The sequence below is a fragment of the Hermetia illucens genome, chromosome 4, assembly GCF_905115235.1.
Source record: "Hermetia illucens chromosome 4, iHerIll2.2.curated.20191125, whole genome shotgun sequence".
In the NCBI taxonomy this organism is placed as follows: domain Eukaryota; kingdom Metazoa; phylum Arthropoda; class Insecta; order Diptera; family Stratiomyidae; genus Hermetia; species Hermetia illucens.
The window spans coordinates 68,819,913-68,843,296 of record NC_051852.1 but is presented as its reverse complement, the minus strand read 5'-3'; the positions used below and the strand labels follow the sequence as shown (position 1 = coordinate 68,843,296).

The following is a 23,384-nucleotide window of genomic DNA, read 5'->3' as shown; positions in this document are numbered from 1 at the left end:
AAACACACCGACAACGAAGCATACAGCCAAAATAACATCCGAATTGAGGGCATGGATTCGGACGACGTCTACAAATACCTCGGCATATTGCAAGCAACAACACCTGCTGTGGCAATAATCAAATCTAAGTTGCTGGGGGAATTTGAACGGCGTCTGGATCTTGGACTTAAAACTGAGCTGTACTGGAAAAATAAAATCATGGCAATCAACACCTTCTCCATTCCCGTCCTTCTATACACTTTCGGTGTGATACAGTGGAGTAATACTGATTTAGAATCTGTCAATAGACGGGTAAGGGTAGTTCTGGCAAACAACAACATGCATAATAGAGCTGCCGAAAAATTGAGGATCACTATCCCACGTCATCAGGGAGGAAGGGGGGTACTTGATTGCATTCTCTTCGTGAGTTTTTCTATGAGAAACAATCCTCTAGCCAAATACATCAGGCTACCGTCATGGCAGATAATAAATTATCTCCTTTGAACTTGAGAAGCAGAGAATGGGATCCCATGTCGAATGTTACTTCAGTCCAACAGAAGATCGACATGTGGAAAGAGAAACCCATTGACGGAGGTCATATAAAAAAATTGTTGTTGTCAGGCATTGACATCGAAGCCTCCAACAAATGGTTGACAAATGGTGTACTTTTCTATGAGACCGAAGCATTCCTAACTTCAATTCAGGATGCTTCGCTCCCAACAAAAAATTATAAACGGTACATTCTTCACGACTCCTCAATGACCAACTCCAGTTGTAGGTTATGCAACTGTGAGGAGGAGACCATCCAGCACATAACATCTGCGTGCAGGATGTTGAGCGGTACCGAGTACACCAATCGTCATAACTCCGTCTGCAAGATTCTCCATCAAAACCGTGCGTTGAAGTATAACTTAGTGGCAACCTACCATCCTTACTATAAGTATACTCCGCAGAGAATCTTGGAAAATGATCGGGTCAAACTACTGTGGGATCACACTATTGCCACCGACCACAGTGTTAATCATAACAGACCCGATCTAGTTCTGCTTCTGAAGGAAGAACGAGCGTGCTTTATAATCGATGTAGCCGTACCGTTGGACCGGAACACTTTTGAAAAACAGCACGAAAAAATCGGGAACTACGGCCCATTGGCAGACGATATGAAGCAGACTTGGAGACTACAAAAGATCGAAGTAGTCCCAGTAATAATTTCAGCGACGGGATTAGTCCCGCAGAACTTACATAAAGCGCAGAAAACGCTCGATCTTAGGGGTGGACTATACATGGAGATGCAAAAGCAGTTATCCTTGCAATCTGTGCTATAGTCCGAAGAGTCCTGTTCGGTAACAATCTGACCTAATGGGTTTCAGTCTTGATCCGCACTGTCTTCGATATAAGATCCATGTCTCTGTAGTGTAGAACCTCCGCGTCATTGGCTGAAGTGTTTGCGACAATCGGGATGTAGTAATACATTTTCGCATGGTCGCACACACTTTGCGTTAAAACGCATCATCGCTATGATGCGGGCCTTTGGATGTTGCCTTCAGCCCATCCTTAGGTTGGTCGCCCCTCGGTCCGGTTGGGCGGGAAGAGGGTCCGTGGGTTTTTTAACTATACCCCATGTGGGATACCACCTTCCTCCCTGATGACGTGGGATAGTGATCCTCAATTTTTCGGCAGTTCTATTGTGCATGTTGTTGTTTGCAAGAACTACCCTTACCCGTCTATTGACAGATTCTAAATCCGTATTACTCACTGTATCGTACCGAAAGTGTATAGAAGGACGGGAATGGCGAAGGTGTTGATTGTCATGATTTTATTTTTCCCGCACAGCTCAGTTTTGCTTTACAGCGACCGTATCGACTACAAGCTGTTCTTTACAGCCTCGGGAGCCTTTTGGGCATCTTTTTTGCTGCTCAGCTATCAATTTATGAACATCAAGATGTTTTGAGATGTTCGATGATGAAGTGAAGACCTTGTAGATCGTAGGAAGACAAGTAATTGGTCGACATTCTGAAGGGCAAGAGGCGTACTATTCCTTGGGGATGAGAAAAGTTATCCCCTTGGTGAAAAATTGTGGAACTAATTTCGGAGCGACAATCACCTGCTTAAAATGATTTACCAATACCCGTTGAATGCTCTTGAACCACTTGAGCCAGAAGTTCTGAATCTTATCAACTCCTGGCGCTTTGCAGTCACCTGCCTTTTCAAGGGCTGCTCCTACGTCAGCTTCAGTAATGTCAGGCATGGTCATTTCGGGGAGGGATTCGCACGAGCGCATAAGGTGTGAGAGCCACGCTGCTTCTAAATTGCAACGGCTGGATTCGCTCCAATCCCTTCTCTAGAAGTTTCAGCCTGATTCAGATCGAGGTTACTTTCCCGACTTGAGTTGGTGAGACTTTTGTAGAATCTTCGTGGGTTATGGAAGAACAAGGTGTTGTCTGTCCTTCGCTGCAAGTTCTTTTGATACCTACGGATGCGATTGGAGCATACCGCAAGTTTCTGCTTCAGCACCTCTAGGATCTCTTCGATTGGCAAATCATTGGCGAGATGTAGTTTCCAATGATGTTCGCAACGCATCTGTGCACTCTTGGTGACGGATTTCCAAGGAGTGCTTGCGTCACACAACCAATCTCCTTTCTCAACTTTTCGACTCTTTTATTGAGCCTAAATACCCAGAACGGTAAAGTCCTCCTATGTATGCCCCTGTTATTAGCTCCAAGATGTTGATTATGGAGGCGAATAACCGTGGAAGCTGCAACGTAGATCAGACTGTGAACCTCTGTAGCAGTAATCTCGCTAGCCAAACGATCAGGCAAAATTCTATCAACGGCACCAATGATGTTAGTAGTTGTCGAAGTAAACTTCAGTTTTGGAATCTTTGGTCTAGCGTCTGGGAGAATTTCAGCATATTCTGTGAATGCGACCTGAAATGCGGTCAAAGCGGTACTGGTTGACGACGTTCTGTTCCGGAACGTGACTTAGCTCCGGAAATCGGGTTATGAACGCGTCATGTAGTCGATGTCTGTACCCTGATGGATTCCGTTCCAAATCCGTGGCACGATAATAGGCGCGAACGATAAATTCGTTAAGTTGGTTCGTCTAAATCATACGACGCCTAGGTCTCCCGTCCCTGGTGGTTGACGGCATAACCGAAAAACATTCAAGCGCGAATAGCCGCTCTGATGTTGTTGAGCGACTCTTAACCGTGTTGGGTACTGTCTTCGTGTCCCTGGGGTCCCATCAAAAAAATTTGAAATATTTTTCCCAATTTTGTTCCCACGAGTATTGGGGAGGCAATCAACCCTACAACAGAGCCCCAATGTTGCAATGCCCCATGGTTACCTCCAAAGGTAGGGAAGGTATTTGGCGGGGGAGCTGCTGAAATACAGTGTAACGTCACTGCAATTGATCCGATAGGCGCGTCGATTCCTTCACTCCGGATTACGGATTTGATAAGGAGGTTTACTCCCCCTGAAAAGGAAGAATCCGTAAGGAAGGACGAACAACAAGGGAAACGTTCTGGTTGTCAGCGACTACTTATGTACAAGATTAACTTGCGATATTCGTAGCTTACCCGGTGGGTCATGCCATTACCCGCAACCCATGACACGCGCCTGGTCGCATGCAGCTCTGCGTTTGCCACTCAGGTTGGGATTAAGCTGGTGCGCAACTGCATCACACTATATTAGTGACTGTAGTTGAAGGAACAACATAGCGAACCGGACCACACGACAATAGGCTGTTTCGACGCCGCGCTGTCCTGTGTTTTTAAGTCAATCTTTCTACACCTCCCCAACTTTCGTAGAATTCCAGTGAAAATTAAGAGGCATCCTCTATTGTTTTGGGATGATAATGCCAAGCAAGGGTGGCCGCGCCACCTAAAGATCTAGAACAGAAGAAAAATTGATTGAGAATGCAATGCGAACGGGATCTCCAATCCCGATCGCAGTATTCAGAGCTCGGGATTTTACGTCTCCACGCGCGCGGTTTAGCCGACATTTTTAAGGTTTTGTGTAAAACAACCTTACTAAAATCGGTTCATTGTAATTCTGTCCATCTGTTAATCGTCAGTCTATCTGTCTGTCTGTCGTTCCGTCTGTCAGACGAGATTTGCTCCGAAACGGTTGTAGTTATCGTCGCAAAATTTGGTGAAAATATGTGGTCGCTACATGTGAAACGAACTCATTACCAATTGGAGACACACACTCTACAAATCATTTCCTTACATTACCAACTTCTGAAACGATTTACCTATGTGCGAATTTGCTTGGTGTGTAAGATGCGGGTTAGCCATTTTCTGGGAGTTGAGTATTTTGATGGAGGCCATATGAGATTTGGATGGGAGCAATATGGGATTTTGATATAGTAGCATCAAGTTTGATATGAATTCTATTACTACTAGCAAAGCTGAACGGGTTATTTCTACCTGTAAATTATTAGAAAATTTCTTTAAAAATATTTCAGCTGAAAACCATTTGCTATATGTTTTAATTACCAATTATGAGCTAGTCAAAATGAAATTATTAAATACTCCAACCACTGATGATTAGCTTGGTTGATAGTGGATGGTAGACGGGTGGACTTCGTTAGATCACAATGGTTAAATGTTAGACCAGGAAGACGAGAATTCCAAGGTAAGAGATGTTTAGCCGTTTTTACTTTTTTGATTTGTTGGGTTTTGTATGAAACAAAACAAATTGGGAAGTTTGAAGGAAATTCAACTGCTATTACCAAAGTTATAGGCCGTAAACGTTTTGTATTTTAGATGTATTTTATATGAATTGATTGCACTTCAATACGTGTATGACATCATCATCACACAAACTGGGCTCATCTGAACAGCAAGAGACATGTGAATATCCCGATAAAGGTATTCACATTCACGATAGGAGACCCGTTCCCTCTGTTTATCACGTGAAGATCTCTAAAAGAGACCAAGAGCCGGGAAAAAAAGGAAATAGCACGTGAGGACAAAGAAATCTTTATAGAAAACCGGGCAAGTGAATAATGGCATTCGTTGCTACTAGGGCAAATTTATCTTATGTCCAAGTGTTACTGAACATATTTTCAATAGGAAGTCCATAAGAAGACTTGAGATGTGTCATTATACCACATACATTGCATTAAGACACCTTTCTATGGAAAATGTCAATCACATCACTATATCGTTGAGCACTTCAAACGTTAATAATTCCATTTCAAATTTGATAAAACTCGACATTACCTACATTAAAAATTAAATATATAATTTGGCATCTTCCACAATTTCGACTAGTGGCTTGTATAGCTTGGAAAATGTATAAAAAGAATTGATAATTAAAATGTTTTAAATATTTTCAGCATTTTTTAGAAAATATTACATTTGTCTTCATATTATTCTTCAATTACAGTAGTACTTACATGCGGCGTCACAGAACCAACATTGTAGTCCATACGTTCGCCAATATAATTCATATTTCGGATGATGGATGTTCTTGTAGTGTTGAAAAGATAATGAAAAAACCATCATCAGGTATATAATGTCAGCAATCGCTAATGCTGTGAGGTATATGTTTGTGGAAGACCTCATTCTCTTTCTGAAAGGAAAAACGGAATGATTATTTGAAATTGAACAAGCAATCTGGGTCCATGGTCAAATTGAAACTACAAGCCTTAATTATGTACCATATGTTTTCGAGATAAATAGATAACCACGCGAGTTACATTATCCAAACCCCACATTCCACGCAAAATATGAACGACATCCGTTCCAGCAACGTGACTAGGGAGTCCAGTTTTACTAGAGCAGACTGCTCTTTGCTTAACTTACAAATTTATATCATGAGAATAAATTTCAAATTCCTAATTCTGGAATCTCCAGAAACAATTTTATGCAACCTTGCATTTTTGCGCAACGGTGCAATCCAATTTTGTAACTATGTTTAAGTTTGTCTTAAAACCGCTCTCTAGCCATGAAGAAAGTAAAAGGGTTTTTTTATACAGGGTGCGGCAGCATAACTTCCTTTTTTCAAAACTCAATAAAAACTATTGTATGCATCGGAAAATATTTATTTATTTTTTATAATGTAGGTACATGTCTAAAGTTTTTATTTACATTATTTTGAAGATCAAATCTGTTAGGTGACGTCCCCCATTCTCCATACATTGCGTAAACCGATTTCTGGCGTTTGTCATGACTTTTGTTAGCAACATTGACGCTCTCACTGCTTCAATGTTCTCAGGTGATCTAACGGGCCGAGGGACTCCAGTTCTTCCTTTTGTCGCACTTGCAATTTGTCTGAATGTAGTGACCCATGTAACAATTGATTTGCGATTCCGAAATGCACGCTGTGTTGCAATAACCGAACATCCGCTTGAAAAGTAAACCTCAACGGCAAAGGCACGCTCCTCACTATTCCAACGCATGATGGCGACTGAACCGTGTCGGGACAAAACTTTACAGTATCCCCTCTTGAACGAGACCACTAGCGCTCCGCTATGACATCAACTAACTGAGTGGCGCGCATTTTAAAAAAGGAAGTTATGCTGCCGCACCCTGTATATACTCGGGGAGTTTAACTTTATTTTTTTGTGATAATTAAATTGTCCAATGATAGTTCCCTCCGATACTAGCCTCTTTATCTTGCCTTCTCTCTATACGAGTTTATGGAAAGTCGGAGCAGCTAAAGTGCCGAACTCCAGGCCAACCGATTTTGGGAGCAGCAATTGCTTAAACTCCACAAGATTTAAACACGTCCTGGTCAGCTTTGATAATTGTGACGAACTATATATTTCTAAATTCATGTTTCCTATTATAATTTATACAAAATTTACATATGCTTAGTAGGCCTGTACTTTTAGGTACATGTGAATGTACAGTATATGGGAGAAATTAGTACGTAATAAGCAATGATAACGTGGGTAAGTTTTACAGTATTGTCTTTAGGAACGGTAGGCAATTCGTTTTTAAGGTTTTGTGTGAAGCAAAACCTTATTAGAATCGAGTCGATGTCTGCCTGTCCGTTTGTCTGTCTGTCTGTCTGTCGGTCGGTTTGTCCGTCTGTCTGCCACAGCCGATTTATTCGGAAACGACTTGACCGATTATCACGAAACTTGGTAAGAGTATGTAATCTGCTGTTCCCTTTATATATAGCAACTGGCGCCATTTTGTGTTAAGTTTAAGGGGGGTTCCCCACATATGTGAAAGAAGGTTGCAAAATTTTGTGCATCATTTGGTGCATCTCTAATAAATCTAGGCCTCAAAATACATCCAGTCCCGATATCTGCACAAATAAACTTAATGATAGTATATTTGCATATTTTAGGAATTTACCCGGCAACCCCCCTTATGTTCGTCCCAGAAGTATAAAATTTGGCATTGGTGTAATGAAGAACATAGTGCACAAGTTGGTCATGTTTGAAGAAAATTCAACTATTATTAACATAGTTACAGGGGGTGAAACTTTACCATTTTTTGCGAACTTCGTACATTCTAAAACCTGTATGACATCATCACATTTCAATTCATCAATAGCATAACGAAATGAGTTCCTATGAATGGGGTCGCAAAGAATTATTTTGTTTTAGTTTTCTAGTCATTTGAAGTTTGGGGGTAGTGTCTAATTCAGATAGATTTGAGCATTAAACCCGCCGTATCTAATATACGTACTGTATGTGTACATACGTAAGCTTTTGTGCACGAAGTAAATCGGAAGTATGGATACGATCACTTTATATAGGTGCATATATATGTACAGTATTCGAAAATAGGCAGTTTCTTTGTTTAGGGCAAGGATAATATCTATAGCTGTGATATGTACGTATATATTGTAGTTTGGAGCAGAACGAATGAATGAATGATGAAGGAATATGTTGGATTTGTAGCTATATAGGGATAAAACAAGTCGGGAAACCGGAAGCTAGACGCTTCAGGCATGAAAGGTTTTGTGTATTTCTTTTATAAAGAGATTTGGGTGTGCATTTGTCCCATTAGCATGTAGCACGTAATATATGCACATATTCAAGTGATATTGACATTCATAGTCTTGAATTTGCACAGAAGCGACAGCTTAGTATAATTTTGTTGCTGATAGTGCGATTCTCACCAAATTTGGCAGAATCTTGGTCTATGCCGTAGCCTATATTGGTGCAAAATTTCGTGATACTAGGGTGAATTTAAGGGGGGTTTTCCTGTCAATTACTTTAAATTATAGTAATGTACTATTATTAACTTTGCTGGAATAGGTATCGGTATGGATGGTATTTCGGGGCATAGGCATCATATAGTGGCAGCCCCCTGATTTTTTCCAGATTTTTCGGTTGAGTAGTTTCTGAGAATGGGTGCGTTAAAAAGTGATCACTTCCAAACCCCCGCACTCCCCACTTTTCCAACAAATGTCAAAACTAAGACAGGCTTCAGAAAGTACTAACCGAAACCTTTAATTTGATACCCCACATGGCTATATTTGATGAAAAAAACATTTACACCCCCTTTTGCATGTATTGGGACCTCCCCCCCCTTAAATTCCACGTAAAAGGATGTAACTCACTATATCCGTGAGCGTTCACAGTTCCCACCTTTCTACCAAATTTGGTGCCAATTGCTATAACCGTCTCCGAGAAAAATGCGTGTGACGGACAGACAGACGAACAGACAGTAAACCGATTTTAGTAAGGTTTTGTGTTTACACAAAACCTTAAAAATGTGCGTTGAAGTTTCTTATATAAGATGAACACAAAACCTTTATACCCGAAGCGCGAGCTTCCGGTATTCCGACTTACTTTTTTGCGTTTTTATTGTGATGTTAGGTTAGGTGAGTTAAGAGGTTAGTTTAAACAATAATGAGTAATATTTTTAAAATATACTTATTGTAATATATTGTATTGGTATTGATTAATTCTGTTTTTAATTAGGTGGTATATTTATATTTCTAACAGTATTTTTAACAGTATAGGCAATTCTATCTATAATATTTCAAAACAATTTTGTTTATTGGTTATAAGTCTAGTGAAATTTTATTTATTAATTTATTCGTTTTTGAATTTTAGTCATTTTATTGTCCTGGTCTTTTATCAGGCAATTTACATTGTCAATTGATATTATGCTATAAGGAACTTCATACAATGGGTCTAGTTATCGTCTGTTTTCGTTTTGGTTTTTTGTCTTTTTCTAGAAGTCGTTTGGCTTTGCTAATGGAATTTTGTAATCTGTATTTTAGTTCATTATTGTACAAGTCGTAATTATATATTAGTTCTGGTTTTGTTTTAGAGAGTTCTGAGGGTATAATAATAATCGTTGGCACAACAATCCATATTGGATCAGGGCCTTGAAGTGTACACCACAGTAGACTGTAGAAGGCAATGTGGTCAGCATTGCGCTCGCCCGAGATTATTACCCTGATTTGGCTCAGGTACTCATTCATAGCTAGAGTCGACTGGTATCCGACGTCAAATCACGATACAAATCCCACTGCCGCCAGCGAGATTTGAACCGCGACCTTCCGTACGACAGCCTTGTACTCCAACCACTCAGTTATCCGGACACAAGGGTATATTTACTCTTTTTCCAAACACTAACTCAAATGGTGTGTAACCGTGTGTGGAATTGGGTGACGTGTTATAACAGAAAGAGTAGTATTGTACCCAATCATCCCAATCGTCTTTAACGAAACTTCGTAGGTATTCGTTTAGGCACTTATGGTTACGTTCTAGAGCTCCTATGGTTTCAGGATGAGCTGGTGTTGCAAATATTTGTTCTATTTTTAGCAATTTACATATCTTTGAGAATACTTGACTTTTATACTCAGTACCGAGATCTGTTTTTAATTTGTTCATGGGTCCGTAGTTTAATATGAATCCATGGACAACTGTGTGTCTGGGTATCACTGGTGTCATGAGCACGACATCCGGCGCAGCTCTGAATACACTACTCAATTTGCAGCCCCTGGATATATTTATTCAAAGCACTGTAATGAGAGCAGTTCATAGACTATTTCGATTAGACCTATGGGGAAACAACGGAGGTGGGGGGCACAGAGCATTGCAAGAAGTACTGGGAGGATTGAATCCAGTTCTTACAACTGGACTGGGAAGACCCAGAGGAATGCGTGGCAGGATATACGGAAGTCTTCTACACCGATGGCTCAAAAACAGAAGAGGGTTCTGGAGCCGGAGTCTACCTCTCGAATAAAAACGAGAAGTGCGCTTTTCCTTTGGGATAATATGCAACGGTTTTTCAAGCCGAAGTTTATGTGATCCTAAGGCCTTCAAACTGGGTGACTGACGAGCGGTTGAAGGGCAGGCGCATCGCAATCAGCAATGACAGTCAAGCTGCATTCAAGGCATTGAGCAGTCCGTTGATCACCTCGAAAATCATGCAGGAATGCTGAAACCGTTTGAACTCTATGGCTAGATTCAATACGGTGGAACTACTCTGGGTACCTGGTCACTGTGGCGTAGAGGGAAATGAAATCTCGGACGCTTTAACGAAAGAGGGTTCAATCTCCCCTATGCCGGGACTGGAGCCAGCAATTGGAGTGACAGGCCATAATTCACTAGCTGCGCATATGGTCAGAATAGGAATTACTCAAGATAATACGTGTCCCTTCTGTACTGAGGAAGCGGGATCCACGGAGCATTTTCTATGTGAATGCCCCGCCTATGGACGCATCAGATCTTTTGTGCCGATGTTCTCCAATTGCGACGGACAGCATCACATCCACTACCGAAAATCCTGCGATACGTTAACGAATCCGGAATATTCCGTTAGACGGGGATGGTGAGTACAATGGGCCAACACGGTCTGAGTGCTCAGAAGCTGCAGCTTCTCCCCCACCATACACACACCCACAGATACACAGGTTAAGAACTCACTTGGGGAGTATGTCACAGTACGGACCCAAAAACATTAGGTCTATATACAGTGGAAGGATCTCGATGAAGTGACATCCAAAGGAGAAATTTGCACTGCCTTGATGGAACAGTTGAAGTTGGAGGAACTTGCCGAAGAGTCCATTGTGAGTTTGCGGAAAACCTATGACAACACTCAAACGGCCACATTGCGATTGCCAGTCGACGCCGCGCAGAAGTTATTGGCGGCCGGGAAGATTCGAATCGAATGCGTTGTTTGCCGTCTGAGAGAGTAGATTTCTCTAAAGGGGTGCTTCAAGGATGCAGAAGGTGTGGGGCGAAAGGCCATATTGTCACAGTGTGCAAAAGGGACCCCAAATGCTTATTGTGCGAAAGAAGTGAGGGACAGTATTACTGGCATATTGCCGGAAGTGCTAAATGCCCGGAATTTAGGAAGGCGGTTTCTTCAATGAAAAAATGAGGTTTATTCAAATAAACCTCAATCATTGTAGGTTCACTCAAGATTTATTCGAGCAGACCATCTACGAACCCGAGGTGGAAATTGCTATCATTAGCGAACCCTAGCGAATCAGAAATACAGCGGCTTTGTGTGGGCGAAAATAAACGGGGCATATGTGTACAGCTGCTCCCAAGTCTGACACTGCCCGAATTCGAGGAAATGCTTGACAGTCTTGTTCTCGACGCAAGGGGTCGTAGTCCAACGGTGATTGCTGGTGACTTCAATGCTTGGGCCCGTGAGTGGGGTAGCAGAGAGACAAATGCAAGGGACCGCAGCCTATTAGACGCTTTCGCACAGTTGGATGTCGTTTTGGCCAACGAAGGATATGTAGACACCTTTCAGAGTCTACCTCAATTGTAGACATAACTTCTGTCAGCCCTGCACTGGCACGTGGTATTTCTTGGTGCGTCAGCAAGCACTACACCTACACCGATCACCAGGCAATCTTCTTTAGCCTATGGGTGGAGTCACCGTGCATAAGACAATCATGCCCGAAACCGACAAAGATATCAGGCTGGTCCGCTAAAGCTCTGGATGAGCAGACCTTCATGGAGGTGTGGTTAGGCCAACCTAATAAAGCAGGCGTCTCTACGGAAAGAGCTGCCAATGTGGCCCAATACATCCCCAAAGTGTGTAACGCGTCCATGGCGAGGAGGTGTTCATTCCCCAGTAGAAGACCAAACTACTGGTGGAATGCTGAACTGGCCAGCCTTCGATCAGCCTGTCACCGAGCCAGAAAAGCGGCTCAGAGAGCGGGAGGCAGAATCGACCAAAGGCAAAAAGAGCGCGTATAAGGAAGCCTGCAAAACCCTCCAACGGAGCAAGAGGGAATGCTTTAAGGAGCTCTGTTTAGAAGCGGACGTAAACCCGGGGGGCAGCGCCAATCATCTCCGCAGATCATGTGCCCTTCACTCTTGTTAAAAATTACCCAGGGGTTATTCCCCCAGCAAGAGGAGGGCATAGACAGCTTCCAGCGGCGACAATACCGCCAGTCACCAGTGACGGGCTCCTGGAGATCTGCGCTTGGATAGGAGATGACAAAGCTCCGGGTCTGGATGGCGTGCCGAATAAGGCCCTTAAACTTGCCGTGAAATCCAGACCTTACATGTTCGCTGAGTTGTTCGAAGCGTGCATGTCCGAGGGAATATTTCCAGCGGTATGGAAGTGGCAGAAGTTGGTACTTCTGCCTAAGTCTGGTAAACCTCCAGGTGAACCATGCTCATACAAACCCATATGTCTTTTGGACACGGTGGGGAAAATATTAGAGCGGCTAATCTATAATAGATTACTCCCGGTTGTTGAGAGGCAAGGCGGCCTTTCAGATCGGCAGTATAGGTTCCGTAAAGCCAGATTAACCATTGATGACATCAAATTGGTTACTGGCTTGGCCGAAGATGCAATCCACGGAAAGGGCAGTACCAGCAAATATTGCGTGGTAGTAACCCTGGATGTGAAAAATGCATTCAATTCAGCCAATTGGAATCTAATACGCAAATCGATAGTGAAGGTTGGTATTCCCGCCTATCTAGCCGCAATTTTTCATAGTTATTTCACTGAAAGGAGGCTCTGGTACGACACTAATGACGGATCGCGAGAGTATGTTGTTTCCGCGGGTGTCCCACAGCGCTCCGTATCGGCCCCACTAATGGGGAACACAATGGACAACGATATACAGCGTGCGGCAGCATAACTTCCTTTTTAAAATGCGCGCTACTCAGTTAGTTGATGTCATAGCGGAGCGCTAGTGGTCTCGTTCAAGAGGGGATACTGTAAAGTTTTGTCCCGACATGGTTCAGTTGCCATCATGCGTTGGAATAGTGAGGAGCGTGCCTTTGCCGTTGGGGTTTACTTTTCAAGCGGATGTTCGGTTATTGCAACACAGCGTGCATTTCGGAATCGCTTTAATTTAGCCCCGTTTGCTCCCGTCCCAAACCGCAAATCAATTGTTACATGGGTCACTACATTCAGACAAACTGCAAGTGCGACAAAAGGAAGAACTGGAGTCCCTCGGCCCGTTAGATCACCTGAGAATATTGAAGCAGTGAGAGCGTCAATGTTGCGATCGCCACGGCGTTCTGCGCGCAAACACGCATTTGCCCTTGGACTATCCGATCGTTCTGTGAGAAAAATTCTTCGTAATGATCTTCATTTTCATCCCTATAAGATGGCGATAGTGCAGGAACTTTCAGAACGTAACTTCAATTCTCGGATGAACGCGTGTGAGCTTCTTCTTGATGTCGTTCCCGAGGGTGCTATTGTTTTTTTTTAGCGATGAAGCCCATTTTCATTTGTGTGGGTCGGTTAACAAACAAAACATGCACTACTGGGCTGACACCAACCCTCGAGAATTGCATCAAAAGCCTTTGCATTCACCCAAAGTCACAGTGTGGTGTCCAATTTCCTCAGCTGGAATTATTGGTCCCTGGTTTTTTGAGGAAAATGAGGTTACAGTGACAGTGAATTCGGACCGGTATGTAAACATGCTATAGAATTTTTTTTCCCATGGCTAGAAAATTTGGATTTGGGGGGCACTTGGTTCCAACAAGACGGTGCAACAGCACACACTTCAAGAGCATCGATGGCTGTTTTGAGGGAACACTTTCCAGAGCGCCTTATCTCAATTAGAGGCGATTTGGAATGGCCGGCACGCTCTCCCGATCTGTCCCCTTGTGATTTTTTTCTATGGGGTTTTTCGAAATCCCGTGTTTATGTGAACCATCCAGGAAGCCTACAAGATTTGAAGACCAACATCCAAGAAGAAATTGCCAACATAACACCTCCTATGCTAACAAGAGTCAAGACAAACGCCAGAAATCGGTTTACGCAATGTATGGAGAATGGGGGACGTCACCTAACAGATTTGATCTTCAAAACAATGTGAATAAAAACTTTAGACATGTAGCTACATTATAAAAAATAAATAAATATTTTCCGATGCATACAATAGTTTTTATTGAGTTTTGAAAAAAGGAAGTTATGCTGCCGCACCCTGTACTTAATCTTTCCCTTCCGGAGGAAGCCACAGTGGTGGGCTACGCTGACGACATAGCACTGGTTGTTGTCGCAAAGCATCTCGAAGATGCTGAGTTATACTCATGCGAAGCGAGCAGTGCTAGTAAGGTTTGGGTAGAGAGTTCTGGTCTGGCACTTCCGGAGGAAAAAACGGAAGCGGTCCTCATCACCAAGCACCATAAAAGAAATTTTACCTGTATTCAAATTGGGAATCATATCATCACTTCCAAGCCGACCATCAAATACTTGGGGGTGGTAATAGGCTCAGCTATAAGCAACACGTAGAGTATGTTTGCGATAGATCGTCCACTGCAAGTATGGCCCTGGCGAGGATGATGCCGAACGTGGTGGGCCATGGCATGCTTCTAGGTTGCTTAGAGCTAGGGTAGTGTGTTCGATCCTGCTCTGTGCAGCCAGTACCTGTTCAGGTTTAAACTAGATACCTCACTCGATTGTCCAAACTGCGATGGAGTCCCGGAGGACCCAAAGCATGTATTCTTCCACTATTCAAGGTTAGAGCAGGAAAAGAAGAACCTACAGGTGACTCTAGGAAAGGTGCTGCTGCTATCCAGAGCAAACTGCGAGGCAGAGGAGACCAGAAAAGCGCGGTTACGTACGCCACGTAGAGACGAAAGGAGACCAAGCTAAAATGAGCTGACTCCGCCCCATGATGTAATACCGTACGGTGGTTCCACGGGGCTTGGGGGGAGTCGGGGGTGGTTTTAGTGGGTAAAAATCCCACACGCTGGCGTGTCTAGGCCAGTGTCTTTTGAAGATTTCCGCCTCCTCAAAAAAAAAAACACAGACAGACAATAAATTGATTTTAATAAGGTTTTGTGTTTACACAAAACCTTAGAAAAAAGTAGCAGACAAATTCCCACTTCCCAGAATAGATGAAATTCCTGACCAAATAGGTCAAGCCACTTTTCGACTTTTCCACTTTAGATTTACTATCTGGATTTCATCAAATACCTCTGAAAGAGTCATCGGGAAAATACACAGCTTTTTCTACAAAGCGGGGACATTACCAAATTACCCGCCTACTTTTCGGAATAAATATTAGTCCCAATAGCTTTCAGAGAATAATGACCTTAGCATCATCATCCGATACAGCTTTGAAAAACCATCACTTAAAAAATCCAGCTTCAGTATTTCAGTGCTTACGGGCCAAAAACTTAAAATTAAACCCTGATAAGTGTAAATTCTTTCAATCAGAAGTAACATATCTCGGACATCAGACCTCTGCCGAAGGAATACAACCTGATCTTTCAAAATTCGAAGTCATTAAACAATTTCCAGTACCAAAAAACCCAAACGAAGTAAGACTATTTGTCGCGTTCTGCAATTATTACAGACGTTTTGTCCCAAATTTCGCTGAAATAGCTGTACCTTTAAATCAATTGTTGCGTAAAAATGTTAAATTCGAATGGACACAACTGTGTAGCACTGCATCCGACAACCTTGAAGCAATATTAATGTCCCCGCCCATACTTCAGTACCCTGATTTTAAACAACAGTTTACAATATCCACAGATGCATCCGAAAATGCATGGGGAGTAATACTATCACAGACAATAGATTGGACTGAATTGCCAATAGTTTTCGCTAGCAAAACATTCACTAAAGGTGAAAAAATAAATCTACCATAGAAAAAGAACTAATAGCAATTCATTGGGCAATAATGTATTTCAAACAATATGTCTATGGAAGATATTTTATAGTAAGAACAAATCATAGGCCACTTATTTGCTTATTTGGGATGAAAAACCCATCATGCAGACTAACACGGATGAGGCTTGATCTAGAAGAATATCAATTTGACATACAGTACGTTAAAGGTAAAGAGAACATTGGCCCAGATACATTATCTAGAATAGAGCTAGATATAACAGACCTGGCAAACCTGAAAAATGTCTTGCAAGTACAAGCAAGAGCAATGACCAAAAACACAAAGCAATCAAAACTCATTAACAATACTTCAGAAAACCACATTACTAAGAAAAACATGCAGCCTGATCAACTGCACGTTTTCGAGGTTCTATCACCTAATAAGGTAATGCATTTACCCTTATTGAAATTTAATATTGCACAATATAAAATTAAAAATAATGATATACAAATAGACGTAATACATAAGAATAAAGTTCAAATAAAGCGCTAGATAAATCTAAATAATAACCAGCCAATTGAACCGGCATTAGTGCAGGAACTCACATAGTTGGAAAAATATCTAAACAATAGGTTTCAGATCAAGACTCTGAAACTATCGGCCGAATCTGAGTTATTCACTATGTTAAATACAACCGCATTTAAAACGCTAGCGAACCATACTTTCAAAAACATAGATATCCAAATATACAAACCACTAATTACGATACGGACAAATCGAAAATAATAGAAGTATTGCATAACACTCTACTCCAACGACAGGACACATTGGACAGAGTAGAATGTACAAAAAAACTTCGTGAAATATACAAATGAAAAACATGAAAAAACAATCGCTAATTATATTCAAAACTGTAGTTCATGTGCAAAAAGTAAACATCAAAAACAACATAGGGAATTACTGGAAATAACAACAACACCAACCAAATTATTCGATACCATGTCAATAGACACAGTTGGACCGTTTACCAACACCAACCAAGGTAATAAATATACTGTAACTATGTAGTGTGATATGAGCAAATATGTAATAATAATAACTATTCCAAAGAAGGAAGCGAACACTGTTGGAAGAGCAATTGTCCGTGGATTCATGTTAAACTAGGGAGCCATGAACAAAATAAAAACAGATCTCGATACTGAGTACAAAAGTATTCTCAAAGATATGTAAATTGCTAAAAATAGAACAAATATTTGCAACACCAGCTCATCCTGAAACCATAGGAGCTCTAGAACGTAACCATAAGTGCCTAAACGAATACCTACGAAATTTCGTTAAAGACGATTGGGATGATTGGGTACAATACTACTCTTTCTGTTACAACACGTCACCCAATTCCATACATGGTTACAAACCATTCGAGTTAGTGTTTGGAAAAAAGTAAATATACCAGAACTCTCGAAAACGAAACTAGACCCAATATATAATTACGACTTGTACAATAATGAGCTCAAATACAGATTACAAAATTACAAGTCGGGAAAACGGAAGCTTGGCGCTTCACGTATGAAAGGTTTTGTTTGCTTCTTCTGTAAGTATATTTGAGTGTAGAACTATCGCATTTGTACGTAGCCCGTTATGTATATGCTTTGAGTATGCCTGACTACCCACTTTAGTGTGATATTGACATTTAGTCCCAGTAAATTTACAAGCCAAAGTCAAATTTGAGCTACTATAACTCCGCCATGCTATTAACATAGTATGCTGGTCCCAAGCCCAGGTAAAGGAGGAGGGTTTGAGGCAACGTACCCTGTACTATCCTCAGTAAAACAAAAATAAAATGCTGAGATCAGGGAAAGAGATCAATAGAGTATAGTTGGAGTTATTCCACCATGCTAAATCCTACCTGATCCCTCTTGGTGACAGGCCCCGCGACAGGTCGACCAAGAAAATGCATAGAATGTCGTTACAAACATGATGATCGGATTAAGTCACAGGCCTCGGAGAAATGCTAGGGCGTCCACCTCAGTCGACGCGGCAGGACGGGCCCCGGTCCTGTCGAGACATGGGCAAGGGTTCTTGACGCATGGACGGCGTCAGGACGTAAGCAAGTTAGTTCGAACACAACGAACAAAACAAATACGTGTCTGCACGCTAAATGTTGGTACCCTAACTGGAAAGACCGAGGAACTCGCAAGAGCCCTTCGGAAAAGGTGCATTGACATCTGCGCTCTGCAAGAAACCCGATGGTTTGGTTCCAAAAGCTGCGACATTGAACGCGAACGCGGTAAAAATGGCTACAAACTTCTCTTCAGAGGGTTTCCGTGATGCCATTAAAGAAGTCGAACGATTTGATGATCGGCTGATGAAGCTCACCATTATATCAGCTGATCGCACTATTCACTTCTTCACCGCGTATGCACCACAGACAGGCCGACCAGATGCCGGGAAAGATGCCGTCTGGCAACTTCTCGATGAAAAGACTTGTCACGTGCCTGCTGACGATTACATAATCATTGCCGGCGACCTTAATGGTCATGTGGGTGAAAAGGCAGACGGTAACAGATGCCATGGGGGAAAGGGGTTCGGAGCGCGCAATGAAGCTGGCGAGCGTATAATCGATTTTGCGGACACCCATGACCTTGTACTTATGAATACATGGTTCATCAAACGATTGTCTCATCTTCCCACATTTTATAGTGGGAACAATGAAACGCAAATCGACTATATTCTCATAAGACATCAACATTTTACCACTGTCACTGATTGTAAAGTCGTTCCCTATGAGACCATCGCACCTCAGCATCGGCCGTTGATTGCTGTCCTGCGAATTAAGCCACCGATAAAACAGCGTGAGGAACGCACTGGCCCGCCGCGCATTAAATGGTGGCGATTTGGTGAGAAGAAGGAAGAAACGGTCTCACTCATACGATTGCCAACCATTACGAATGTGGAAGAATCATGGAACCAAATGAAAGACACGATCCACAAAGCGACCTCTGCAACCCTCGGGGTCACCAAGCCGGGTAAGCGGTACATCAACCGAGATACTTGGCTTTGGAATGATGATGTTGAAATGAAGGTCCGTAAAAAGAAACGCCTCTACCACAAATTTCTCCACGATAAAACGCCTGCTAATTGGCAAATTTATAAGAATGCCAACCGGGAAGCAGAAAAAGCGGTCGCTGTCACCCGAGCGAACCATTTCAAAAATCTTTACGATAAACTGGACACTCGGGATGGCGAGAGAGATCTGCATCGACTTGCTAAAAGCCGTGATGAACGCACACAGGATATCGAACACTTCTGTTGTGTTAATGACAAGAACGGTACTTTGCTTACCAACCGTCGAGCCGCAACGGATAGATGGCGAGAATACTTCGAGCAGATTTCAACTGAAGAATTTGCTGATCCTCCACTTCCACAATCATTGCCGACATTTGGAGCAGTTCCACCAGTCAGCGCAACTGAAGTCGAGGAGGCAATAAAACAAATGAAATCGGGGAAAGCAACAGGACCTGACGACATCGCATCTGAGCTCTGGAAAGCGAAGAGCTGGGACCCAACACTGTGGCTCTGTGAATTCTTTAACCGGGTTATTCAGGAAGGAAGAACACCATCTGACTGGCAAGAAAGTACCACTGTTCCAATATGGAAAAAGAAAGGTAGCCCAGCAGAATGTTCAAATTACCGTCCGATCCGGTTACTTTCCCATACCATGAATATTTTTGAACGCATTCTTGACAACCGTATTCGCGAAATCGTTGAAATAACCGTGAATCAAGCCGGATTTGTCAAGAACTGCGGAACTACTGACGCAATACACGCTGCGCGGTTACTCATGGAGAAACACCGTGAGAAGCATCGCCCTCTTTACATTGCCTTTCTGGATCTAGAGAAAGCGTTTGACCGTGTACCACACGAACTCATCTGGTATGCTTTACGACAACACTTCGTGCCAGAAGAACTCGTGCGCTGGGTTCAATTGCTCTACCACGATCCGAAAAGTAAAGTTCGAAGTATGGCGGGTGTATCAAAACCGCTTCGTGTCTCTGTTGGAGTTCATCAAGGAAGTGCCCTCTCACCACTCCTCTTTGTCCTTGTTATGGACACCGTCACACGGGATATCCAACGTCCAGCACCCTACACACTGCTTTATGCAGATGATGTTTTCCTAGCATCTGATAGCAAAAATGATCTCGAGCAACTTGTTCAAAAATGGAATGATCGCCTCATGCAACATGGTCTCAGACTGAATTTAAACAAAACTGAATTTTTGACGACCGATCCCCATGAAACAGGCACAATCACTGTCAGCGGCAGTGATCTGCCCAGAACTGAGCGATTTAAATACCTCGGGTCAACGCTATCAGCCAATGAAGAGCTGCGTTTTGAAATTGCTTCACGCATTAACGCAACCTGCATGAAGTGGCGTTCCACAACTGGTGTCCTTTGTGATCGACGTATCAACGAACGTCTCAAATCTAAAATTTACCGCAATGTCGTCCGTCCAGTCGCTCTCTATGATTCTGAGTGTTGGCCGACCATAAAAGACAATGAACGGCGTCTCGCGGTAATGGAGACGAAGATGCTACGTTGGACTAGTGGCGTGACACGTTTAGATCACATCCGAAATGAGGATATCCGCGATCGTTATGGGGTTGCACCGATCGTGGAAAAGTTGCAAGAGAGGCGTCTTCGATGGTATGGTCACGCAATTCGTGCAAACGATAATTCACTTGCAAAGATTGGTCTGAACATCGAAGTCGATGGTAAACGACCAAAAGGCAAACCTAAGCAACGGTAGCTTGATACGCTGGACGGGGATTTAAAAGCCTCCAGATTGCACCCAGATCAGGCATTCGATAGAGCCAAATGGCGAAGCCGATCACGACGAGCCGACCCCGCTTGTGAACGGGACAAAGGCTGAAGAAAAAGAAGTATGATTTATTATGTTTTATATAATACTACTACTAACTTTGATAACTCTGGGATAAACTTAAGCGGGGTTTGACTCAATGTCCCCAAAAATATGGTAATATACTATATGATAATTAACTCAATTTTAACAGATATTGATATGGAGAGTATTTTGAGGCCTGTGCGCCATATAGAAGCAACTTCATGAACTTTTTCAGATTTTTCGGTTGGGTAGTTTCTGAAGAAGTTAAAGAAATCGTCACTTTCCACCTCTCTCACTCCCGGCCGCCGTCGAAAAGTACGATACCTTTCATGACTATATTCGGTGAAAAAAATTTTTACACGCCCCTTTTACATATATGGGGACCCCCTTGAAACCACAACGTAGAAGGATATCAGCCATTGCATGTCTGGGCGTCCACAGTTGCCACCTTCTTACCAAATTTCGTATCAATCGGTATAGCCGTTTCTGAGAAAAGTGCGTGTGAAAGATAGACAGACAGAACACATTGGATAGAGTAGAATAGGGAATCATATCATCACTTCTAAGCCGGCCATCAAATACTTGGGGGTGGTGATAGACAGGAAGCTCAGCTATAAGCAACACATACAGTATGCTCGTGACAAATCTTCCACTGATAGTATGGTCCTGGCGAGGATGATGCTGAAAGTGGGAGGGCGACGGCATACCTCTAGGTTGCTTATAGCCAGGGTGGTGACCTCAATCATGCTCTATGCGACCCCAGTTTGGAGAGAGGCGTGGCAGATGTCAGTTAACACCAACAAACTGAGTGCAGTCTACAAGAGGATAGGTATGCTCTGCCTTCAGGACTGTCTCAGATGATGCAGCATTCGTCATCTCTGGAATGATGTCGATTGACATCTTGGCAGATGAGATGTCGAATATGTACAATGCGAAGCCAATTTCTCCTTTATCGCATACGAAGAACGCTGAGAGGGAGAGATCCATAAATAGATGGCAAGAGCGGTGGGAACGCTCGGGAAAGGGTCGGTGGTCTCACAGGCTCATTCCTGCCATCAAGGAATGGTTGTAGAGACGACACAGTGAGGTTATTTATAATCTCACCCAGTTTCTCAAGGAGCATCGAGGATATCGGCAATACCGGCACCCGACTGTCCAAATTGTGATGGAGTCCCAAAGGATCCAGAGCATGTATTCTTTCACTGTCCGAGATTTGTGGAAGAAAGGAGGAATCTAGAGGGGACTTTAGGAGAGGTGCTGGTACCAGAAAATCTGGAGCGGAAAATGCTAGCACGTCAAGAGAATTGGGATGCGGTCAACTCCATGATCGCATCTATCCAAAATAAACTGCGAAAAGCAGAGGAGAGAAGAAAAGCCGGTCACGTGCGCCGCGTATAGAACAAAGGTGATTATGGTGGAGTGAGCTGACTCCGCCCCTTGATCTAATACGTTATGGTGGTTCCGCGGGGCAGGGAGGGAGTTGGGGGTGGTTTTAGTGGGTAAAAATCCCACACGCTGGTGTGTCCAGACCAGTGTCTTTTGAAAATTCCCACCTCCTGAAAAAAAAGCAGACGGACAGACTTAATAAGGTTTTGTTGTGCAAACAAAACGTTAAAAAAGCAAAGAAAAAGACAAAAGACTAAAATGACTCAAAATGTTACCCATTATCATTGAAAATAGGAGATCAAATTTTGTTATCCGTCGAAAACAGATGAAAACTAGACCCATTGCATGAAGGTCCTTATAGCATAGTAGCACCTGACAATGTAAATTGGCTGATAAAAGACCAGGACAATAAAATAACTAAAATTCACAAAAATAGGTTATTATGAATAAATAAATAAATAAAATTTCACTAGACTTATAACAAATAAACAAAATTGTTTTGAAATAGATAGAATAGCCTATACTGCTAAAAATATTGTAAGAAATATGAATATACCACTTAATTAAAAACAGAATTAATCAATACCAATACAACATATTACAACAAGTTTATTTTAAAAATATTACTCCTTTTTGTTTAAAATAACCTCCAAACTGTAGACAATATAAACACAAAAAAAAACGAATTGCCTACGGTTCCTAAAGACAATTCATTTTTTTCTAAAGGGGTAAGGTGTAAAATACTGTAAAACTTACCCACATTATCATTGTTTGCTACTTATTGTCATTTTCAATTGCATAATATTTTCTGCCCTACACTGTACATTCATATGTACCTAAAAGTACAAGCCTACTAAGCATATATAAATTTTGTATAAATTAGGAAACATTTATTTAGAAATATATAGTTCGTGAGAATTATTAAAGCTGAACAGGACGTGTTTGAATCTTGTGAAGTTTAGGCAGTTGCTGCTCCCAAAATTGGTTGGCCTGGACTTCGGCACTTTAGCTGCTCCGATTTTCCGTAAACCCGTATAGAGAGAAGGCAAGATAAAGAGGCTAGGATCGGAGGGGGCGCAAATACGACCCTTGGGAACCATCATTGGACTGGTAACATCACAAAAAGCCACACTTCAACTATTTAT

The 23,384-nt window shown here is 42.4% G+C and overlaps 1 protein-coding gene across 4 annotated transcripts in view; it reads right to left on the bottom strand.

Annotated features, from left to right (window-relative positions):
* The window catches only part of LOC119655342, a 600,578-nt gene that overhangs the window by 208,787 nt on the left and 368,407 nt on the right, over positions 1–23,384 (bottom strand). For all 4 annotated transcript variants that reach the window (XM_038061190.1, XM_038061188.1, XM_038061191.1 and 1 more), the window contains one exon: positions 5,383–5,558. In XM_038061190.1, the coding sequence (XP_037917118.1) occupies positions 5,383–5,558 (176 nt within the window). The remainder of the gene's footprint in view (positions 1–5,382; positions 5,559–23,384) is intronic.